The 10,211-nt window shown below is 31.5% G+C and overlaps 1 protein-coding gene across 1 annotated transcript; it reads right to left on the bottom strand.

The window, feature by feature from the left end:
• Positions 1-4,384: 4,384 nt before the first annotated feature.
• On the bottom strand, positions 4,385-5,688 carry LOC107928767 (filaggrin-2). The gene is made up of 2 exons (XM_016860034.2): positions 4,740-5,688; positions 4,385-4,624 (listed from the first exon to the last, which is right to left on the bottom strand). Exons 1-2 carry the CDS (start codon positions 5,529-5,531, stop codon positions 4,601-4,603), a joined length of 816 nt encoding a protein of 271 aa, XP_016715523.1. The 5' UTR covers positions 5,532-5,688; the 3' UTR covers positions 4,385-4,600.
• Between the last annotated feature and the right edge of the window lie 4,523 nt (positions 5,689-10,211).

Here is a 10,211-nt window from a genome sequence, read left to right as displayed (position 1 = left end):
AAAAGGAATGAGGTATCACAATTGTAGAAAATGGAAATAGTGAGTTGAATCCAACAATGATGGTTACTTGTTGGCGAATCTTTGCAAACTACAAGAAGCTAAACAAGGCTATCGAGAAAGATCATTTCCTGTTTCTTTTCCTGGATCTAATACTTAACATAATTGTTGGGCAAGATTATTCCTTATTTCTAGTTGGGTATAATTGGTATGGCTAATGATCATTGGATACCTCCTTGGTCAGTGATGATCCCCAATAACATTAAGGGAGTTCTATTTCTTTGTCATTATTTTATATTGTCAATTTTGTTTTTTTATTTGAATAAATTATGTTAAAATAAATTTTGTCTAGGAGATTGAAATTTAAACAGGACCGCTTGTGACTCCTCCAATCTTTTCTTGGGAATTGAATTTAGCATGATTTTTCGAGGAAATATTTCCTAAGTGGCAAAATAAATTTTAATTTGTTGAATAAAAGGGCCAATTTTTATCTAAGTTTTAGTTTTCTATTTTATTTTCAAATTATTTTCTAGTTCAGGTACTTAATTAAATTTTTTTCAATAATTAATTGTATTTTCTATAAATATTTTAAACATCTAAAATATTTTTTTTATTTTTAATTGGCTTAAGGGTGTAAAAAACCCCTCAAACTTTTTCAAAAAAAGCAATTAAGCCTTTCCTCTTTTCTTTTTCACTCAATTGAGCACTTGAACTTTCCAAATGCATAAAAAAGGCCCTTAAACTTCTTCAAAAGAAGCAATTAAGCCCTGCTTTTTTTTTTCACTCAATTGGGTACTTGAACTTTCAAAATGTATAAAAAAAGACCTCAAAATTTTTCAAAAAAATCAATTAAGCAGCTACTCTTATTAAAAATTATAAAAAAAATATTAAAAAAATATTAAATTTTAATAAAAATATAAAAAAATTTAAATTTAGTTTTATATAATTTTTATAAAATTTTACAATTTTTTTATTTTTTTACATTTATAGCTTTTATTTATTTTAATTTTTTATATTTTTTTCTAATTTTCAATAAAAGCAATGGCTTAATTGCTTTTTTAAAAAAGGTTTGAAGGTATTTTTTATGCATTTTGAAAGTTCAAGCGCCCAATTGAATGCAAAAAAAAGAAAGAGGTTTGATTAATTTTTTAAAAAACTTGAAGGCTTTTTGCACCCTTAAGCCTTTTTGATTTTAATAAATAATATATTAATGTTTTTATATTATATTATTAATTATTATTAACTTTATATATCATTAGAAGTAATAATATTTTATTTTACTTAAGAGTTTGAGTTAAACACCGTCCTACTTACACTTTAAATACTACTATCTTTATTCCCTTCCCATTCATTCCCTCCACCGCCGACTACTCTCCATAAAACCCCTACTATCACTGGCCTCACCTTTTTCTTTTCCTTTCCGTCGCCGTGTATCATCTACCCTAACTCACCAACCATCGACGGCCATAGCTGCTAACACCATTGCGCCCCATGTCCCTTATTGCTAGCAACAGTAGTCACGCGCCCCAGTGGTGACCAATAGTAGTCGCATGCCCTTGCTCCCCTCGCACGAAGCCATCACACATTATATATCCACCGCCCAAATTGTCAATTAGTCACCTTCTAACCTTAAGATGACGCCATTTGCTTCACTCTAATATTATTTTCTTGAGTTCTTATTTTTATAAAGGTGGTTGAATCATGCCTCGTAAAAGAACTCATGCCTCTGTCCAAGATGAAGAATCACAAAAAGAATTCTATTGTGAAGAAGCTAAGGCAAGATATAAGAGCATATTGAAGAAAAAAATAAATACTTCTAGAGAAAGATTTTACTTTGAGAAAAAGTAACTACACTAATTTCATGACAGGCATTCAAAAAGTTACTGAAGCTCTAAAGTGAGGAGTGTTTTGTGATAAAAGGACAAATTCGGATGATAAGTTAGTTCGAGAATTTTATGCAAATTTGACCCCAAGTGTTTTAACAGAAGTTTCCATCCGAGGAATTAAGGTACCTCTAAATTCAAGTTCCATTAATGAATTTTATGATTTACCTAATTTCGAAGACGATGAATATTCTTTCTTGATGGAAAATATTGAGGCAGAGAAATTGCAAGAAATCCTACAAGAACTCATAATTCTGGGTTCTAAATGGACTATGTCAAAACACATGACTCATACTTGTTGTAGAGAATATTTGACCCCATTAGCGAAAGTATGGTTTTATTTTGTTCTATTTAGTCTAATGCCTATTTCATATGGGACTACAATTTTAGTAAAACAAATGATCTTGCTATACTCAATTATGACAACAAAGACCATTAATAAGGGAAAATCATCTTGAAAGGAATTCAAAATTGTGCTGCAAGACGTCCTGGTCCAGCCTATTTCCCTTTTACGGTAATAGTTTTATGCTCGAAGGCTAGTATTCGTGCAAACATAAAGAAGACAGTACAAAATCTAGGTACAATCGCCGATTGGGACATTTTCTGAGTAGTAGGAAATTCTATTTTTCAAAAGCAAGCTGAATTGATTCATGACACCGAAGAAGAGGAAATTCCTATAGAATCAAAACCAGTGCAGCCAGTTGAAATTCCTGACTTGGCAGAGCCAACTGAACTAGTTTTCGAACTTGACATGGCTACCCCAACGTCTAGAACTCATTCGCTTAGCCCAAATCTTCGAGATGAGCTATTGAAATTGATGGATTTAATGCAACATAAGCAATGGCAACAACAAGCTTATTGGAGATACTAAAAAATATGGGATGTCTCAATTAGAGATTCTTTTAATAAAATATTTCACAACTCTGGTTTTTTTTTTTTTTTTTTGCATCTGAATTTCCAAACTTTATATTTGATCCATGGACTGCAATGTCAAGTAAGGAATGAGGCGATTCAAGCAAAAACAAGAACGATGAAGCAAAAAATGGGTCAGATTTTGAGAGGTCTGTAAATAAATAAAAATGGGGGGATTTTGTCTTTACTTTCTTTTTTAGGATATTTTAAGTTTCTAGTTTAAAGCTTTCTTAGGATATTTCTATTTCTCCCATAATAAAACAACATGTTGAAATCATTAATAAAATTGAACAATTTGCAAAATAAGAAGTGTGACAATAGATATGTACATGTCTAGGATTGGATCTATCTAGGAAAAGCTTGGCATTTAGCCAGTCAAACTTGACTCACCTCCTTCCTAGGATCCTACCTAGTGTACAGTATCTATTCATTTCTATATTTTTGTTCCTTCTATATATTGTTTTTAACAATGGGAACATTGTTCATCTTAAGTAGGGAGACCAAAAATTGAAATTGTTTTTTTCATAATACATTTTTCTTTTCCAATTATGATTAAGTTATATTTTGCTCAAAAAATTATTATTTTTTTAATTATGTTAGACTTTAGTATGCTTGCATTTTAATTGTAAGGCAACAAAAGAATTAATTACTAATTGGATTGAAATTATAATTAATTGATACATTATTTATTTTGTGCATGTTTAATCTTCTAAGGTGGTTGATGGTTAAATTAGTGATGGTATTAAACAATACTTTAGTCTTGCGTAACTTGTAAGATTATCGTGATTAAGTTGTTTCAATATAGGAATATGTTGTTACCTCACTTTATCTTATACTTGCTTATGAAAATTGATTAACTGCTTGAATTGACATAGAAATATGTTTAAGAGATTAATTGATTTAGTATGTATGTGCATTAGTTAACAAAAGACAAAGTTGCCATGAAATTATTTAGAAATCGTGCATTAGAATTTTACTTTTTCTTTTAATTTAAAATTCTCTTTTAATAAATACTTTGTTAATTTTTAGTTTTTAGAACACCTCTTACAAATCATTATATTTTTCCTCCACCAAATTGTTTAAACATGCATTTCAAATATTTTCTTGCACAGTCCTATAGGTACGACAAATCTATATTCTTGTCACTTTATTACTTAATATGATTGTGTACACTTGCACATTTTCATCGTTCCAACCATTTTGCCCCTTTAGAAAACAATATAAATTGCAGATCATTCTTCTCATTTTCCACAACACAAGCAAACAATAATCTCTTCTCTACCCTTCTTAGCTTGCCTGTTTTCTGTTCAAAAAACTTTTCCAGTCAGATTCCCAACCAAGTTTTCAACTTTAGTTTCAGTCTACTTTTCTAAATACTTTGAGAAGAGCAATGCTAATTGTGTTTCATATATAAATATTGAAATATTGTGTTAACATTGGAGGGTAATGTCTATTACACGATTACACCGATCAAAACAGACATGCCTCTAGGGTAGTAATTCTTACACGATATATTGATTATTTTATTTATTTATGCTCAATTAATTTATTCTGTTAGTATTAATTATTTCATTTTACAATAGCATATTTAAAAAAAAAAACTCAAACTCCCATCTAGAGTGAGGTTTAATCGTTAATTCATAACCACATATTACATTATACGCAAACATCAACAAGATATGTGTATAAGGGCTAATCTTTATTCTCTAGTTTCTTACATGGCAATTTTATTTTATTGTAGTTTATATTGTCTGGCTTTCATCATGCCAACATCTCCACCATGTACATGCATGCATATCTAGAATTCCTCATATTGCTCTGCTTACCCAGACCTGTAAATAGAAATCATTAGCCTTATAACGAAAAAAAAAAAAGAAGAAGAAAGAGAGATGAGGTTAATATTTGGATTGGGTTCCATGTATTGGAGAAAAGAATAAAAAGCATTACCTTCTTCTTAAACCCATAATCATCGTCGTCGTTGTCACTCTCAGAGTCACTGCAGCTGTTATCACCCGAATTATTCCTTATCAGACCTTTAGCCGAGTGGTCGTTGCCAGCATGGTATACACCTGTTCCGCCGTAGTATTGGTACTGCTCTTCTTTGGAATGGCTGTTATACTCGGCTTCAGTATATCCAAAGCCCATGTTTTTGGTAGGGCCGTATGCTTGGTTCTTGACGAACCCGTTTCCATGTCCGGTGTGTTTGCCGCGAAGGTGCGGCTGGGTACGCGCCATCCCATTCATCGTGTACTCCCCATACCCATTGCTCTCTTCATAACCGTAAGCCTTAGTTTTTTCGTAGTTTCCATGATTATCGAAACCATGGCCCATTCCGCCATTACTTTTCCGGTGTCTAGCGGCTGGGGTGGGGCCCTCATAGCCATAAACACGACCTTCGTTTCTTCCGGGGCTACTAAAGCCATAGGATTGCATGTGGGCAGTTGCAGTATTGGAGTGGAAGCCGAAGCCATTCCAAGAAGGACCATGAACTTGAGTTTTGAACATTGGAGGTCCAGTTTGGGACTTGTAGGTGGCGTAAGATTGAGCATGCTCCTCATCCCAGGTTTCAGCCATCCCATAAGCTTTCTGGGGTTTGATCATCCCATGGGTGGGCTTGTGGATTTGGTTATAACATTCACTTTCGGTGTAAGCCACTGCATACCCATTCTGGCTTCCTTTGTATTTGTTGCTTCCCCAATCAGCGTAGTGTCCCATTGAGCTGTCACCGGTCAACCCCATTCTCACACTCTCTTATAATCTGTTATTGCTTGATGATTAACTTCATTGGAGAAAAAAAAATATATATATATATAAGCGCATAGTGGATTGGATTCCTTCTGGTATGCACAATAACCAGAAAGTATGAAAAAAGTGAGATGGTGCCTTTCGGCAATCAAACACAGAACAAATTCCACATATATATGATAATTTTATATTTTCTTGATCCTTGGCATCTTTCAAGTCCATCATATGTTCATCATGTGCAGCGGACGTATGAGTGGGAACCCATGCATGTTGTTCTCTCAAAAGAATCTCTTTGCCAAGTTTAATCTCCAAGTTTCTGAATATATTCCTTTTTTAACTTTAAATTTTGGTCCATTCTTTTGACGATTGAGTGGAGAAAATAATCATTAACAACAGGTATATTTCTTTTTCCACTACTTTCTTCCTTTTTTCTGGTGTCCAATTTGGGATTGCAATATGATGAGTCGTGACATATCATAAGTTTGTAAAAGTGGAATTGGTACTAACATGAAATGCTGACACTTTTTGTTTTAGTTACCAAGATTTTGCATGAATATTAACTTTAGTTTGGATCGACGGTATTTTGATGAGATAAAAAATAAATGGTGATGGTGAGATTAATTATTATAGCTATGAGATTGGATATTATAACAATAAGAATAGAAACAATCATGAAGTATGTGTTTAGATTCAAATACAGTTATAATAGTGAGGTGGGAATAAAAAATAATTATTAAGTACATTAGATTAAAAAACTTTTATAAATTATTTATATATTAAAGATAATTAAAAAAATAATATATAATATGTATCTTTATTAAATAATTATATTATTATTTTTTTAAGAAATTATATTATTAAATATTTTCTATCAATAAATAATTTTAATACTTTTATAAAACATAACAGAGTGAAAAAGTAATTATTCAAAAATTATCTTAATAAAAATAAATGAATAAAATTATCTTAATTTTAATTTTATCTTTTAAAAATTATAAAGATATAAATTATTAAAATGATAAAATTATATTTTTATTATTATAAAAATTATAATTTAATTTTTACTCCTAAAAGAAATTTCAAAGACTACTTATTGGCACCAATTAGGTTTTTAACTACACCTCACTGGAGTTAAAAGCAATTCCTTACTTCATCTTGAATTCAATCACCATGGTGAGTACTTCTGACAAAATTCTCTAGTCTTAATTGCAGCTGAATCCATTTGCATTTTCATTATGGCTGTTAAGATGTTGAAACATGAATAACTTGGAATTCATAATTGGTATAAATTGGGAGCAGCAGCAATAAATATGAACCAGTGCAGTGGTTGGCAGAAGCATTAGCTGATGTCACTGCTGGATGGAAGAAGGGTTGGCAGGGAGTAATGAGTGAGGCATCTCATGCATCGGCTAAACATACCTTTCGGATTGATCAAGACTTGTATTGGCTCGTAGAATATCCGGATTTTATTTTATCCATCAAATTATTATTATTACTTTTTGAGCATATGTAAAAATAAACAAGTTAAAAGTTAAAATGATTTATTCCTAGAAAAGGCAACCAACAAAGGAGAAAGCCCACCCTATATAAAAGGAAACATGAAGGGTTGGCAGCGAACAAACGAGCACACCACAAGACGTGAAAAATGGGGAATCTGGTCATCAAAAAGCATCAAGGCTAACCAAACAAAAGTGCTGATGGCAAAGGAAGGAGGAAGCTGGACATACTAAGAGGCTGTCAGCCAATGGAACACGTAACAGCTGCACCAATACGATGATTCCTGGAAAATGCCCGGAGGCCAACCACATCCTACTCAATTTTGCAATGTGAGAAACATTCACGGCCACGCAACAGTGGAAACAACCCCTACAGAGTTAGGCCCAACAGCAGACTTAATTCTAATATATATGTATATGGGAAGGATAATGTAAAACTTAAAATTAATTTATGGTTGAGATTAAAATTTTTCTATCTTTCCTTCTTTTTTATTTTTATTTTTTTAGTTAAAGAAGAAAATACCGTATCTTTCCTATATTTCATTCAAGGTAAAATATTAAAACTTTTGTTTCCTTTCTGACAAATACGAACTTCCCTTATCATCAATACAATTTGATTTTTCCCTTTATTGTTTCCATTAAAATAGATGAAAGATTTATACAAAAAGATCGGACATCATTAAGAAGTGGTTTGAGAAGGAATTTACAAGTTCAATTTTTTTGCAAATAAATTCATTCTTTGGTTTCATCTGGGTTATAATCCAATTTCTAATAACTTGGTTTGAGAGATAAAACTATTAAAAAGCAAAATCTTGTTAAGCTTAATTAAACAAGTTACAAACCGCAAAGTAATTTTTTTTCATAAGCTCTTTCTTAGACCATTAGCTAGGCCGATATACACCAATGCAAGTAATGCCATTTTGGCGTTAGCTTCAAATTCCACTCATTTAGAAATGACCTCAGAGTGGCCTTAATTTGAGCGGAAAGGTAACAATCCAATTAATACTTGGAATTTTGGCTTTCGTTTTCTGGTTTCTCATCACCTGAAAATGATTTTGTTGAAACATTCAATTTCTGGCAAGTCGCAACCAATAAGTTGCTCATGAGTGATAAGCAATTACCTCGCAGGCAGCACACTTGAAAAGTGTGTGCCTTGTTTTGCTTTGTCAATGAATGATTCATATATGTTTTTTCAACATAAATATTAAATGAAAAGGCAATAAAAAATTGAGTTGCAATGATAATGAAGCTTTTGCTTATCGTTTGTCAAAGAAGAGCATGTGTTGTTGACAGATGAAAGCAATAGAGAAAGGCATTTTAAGATGCTTACTGATTGTAGGGAGATACAATTCAAACTCGCATATAGGGAGGACAACCAAACTGTTGATTGTATTGCTAAGATGATTAACAATGTGTATTTGCCCATGAAATCAGTTTCTACCCTTGAAGGCTTATATAATCTTTTGCAACGGTATTTGATTCTTTTGTACAAGTCATTCATTTATTTTAATGGAACCAAAAAAAAAAAGTAAATTGCAATAACAATAAAGGACAGTTCGTATGTTCCAAGAAGGAAAAAAAAGGAAAATTTTAGTGTTTTATCTTAAATAAAAATAAGAAAGATAAAAAAGGAAAGCGTCTTCTAACTTTTAATCTTAGCCGGTCAAAAAATGGTGTAAAGTGATAACTTTTACAAGTAAGTAGATCCCTTCTCTCTCTTTATATATATATATAATCTAATCATATATAATATTAACTAATTTGTATTCTCATGCTATGTATGGATCAATAGTATATATTCAATTTATAATATTAATTTTTGTTTAACATTTTTAATTAATTTATTCAAAAATTGTTAATAAATTGAAAAATTAAGGTAATTATAGAATATTTTTAAAAATATTTAACTAGTTTAGAATTAGTTTTATTAATATTATTGAGGCAAGGTGTGTCACAATGAGCTCAGTGGCACTCAACAGTTCCCACTTCAATCCACGGTTGAGACAGTGAAGTTGCTTGTCATATTTGAGTTGATAATTTAATGAAGCAAAATCTTTGGGCTAGTTATTGTGTTGATATTTTGGAGATATTATAGTCCATCTATGAAAATCAATCTATGACTATTGAAGATTGGATTGGATTCAATTCGATTGAATCAAAACAACCTTTTTTGTGTGGAGAATTTGTTGGGATTAAGATGTTTTTGTAAGACCATAACTTCATTAGACTATGATTCTATTAGTTATTATGTGATTTCTATTTTCAATGAGTTGTTTTGTATTTATTTAGTTTTTCGATGTTAGCAAGTTAAAGTCGATATGCTTTGGACCCTTGTCTAGGTTTTATACAAGAACATATTGAGAGCACTTTGTTCTATTCATTGAGGAACATTTGAGAGAGTACAACTTGAAATTGTAAACTATTAAAGTTTACTATCTAAATTCTCAGGGGAGAATTCAGATATGAGTGTTATAGTCTTTAGGTACAAAGGTGAGATATTTATACTTAGGGAGTGATAGAGTATGATTCGCTTGTTGTATTGATGATTAAAGATCGTGAATTAATCACTGAGCTAGGCTCTACAGATATAGGGAAATCGAGCTATGCAAACAAACCTTTATGTTCTTTGTGTTTTTGTTTGCTCAGTTTATTGTAGTGCTAAGCCGTAGCAGCCACTGCAGTCAAGCAGTTCCATTCATTCAACAATCAACAACTTTAAGTAATAACAATTGATATCAGAGCTTAACACTTAATGTATTTAGTGGTGATTGCTAGTGTTGTTGGTTGCTAAAAATGAAAGGATCTTCAATTACCCGTCCTCCTATGTTAGAAAGTGGTAATTATCCCTATTGGAAAGCTAGGATGAATGCCGATATCATGCTATTGATGAGAGTGTTGGATTTGGTGCACTAAGTGTAGTATATTCGTTTGTAAACTTATAATTGTTTCGAATAGATTGGTTAATAAAATAATTCATGGATTACATTAATATACTTTGTATAATGTTCTTATATGGTTTTTGCATGCAAAGCAATATTGAAGCAAATATAGGCTCACCTATTGTCTAATATTTAAACAATGCTAAGTAGTATTACGTGGTCAGATCATAATACATAAAAATAACTTATATTAGTAGATGAACCTAAACATGTCCTTCGTCTAATCAGAAATGAACAAA

The sequence above is a fragment of the Gossypium hirsutum genome, chromosome A08 (genome assembly GCF_007990345.1).
Source record: "Gossypium hirsutum isolate 1008001.06 chromosome A08, Gossypium_hirsutum_v2.1, whole genome shotgun sequence".
Taxonomy (NCBI): domain Eukaryota; kingdom Viridiplantae; phylum Streptophyta; class Magnoliopsida; order Malvales; family Malvaceae; genus Gossypium; species Gossypium hirsutum.
Note: the sequence above shows the minus strand (reverse complement) of the source record. Positions and strands in the feature narration are given on the sequence as shown.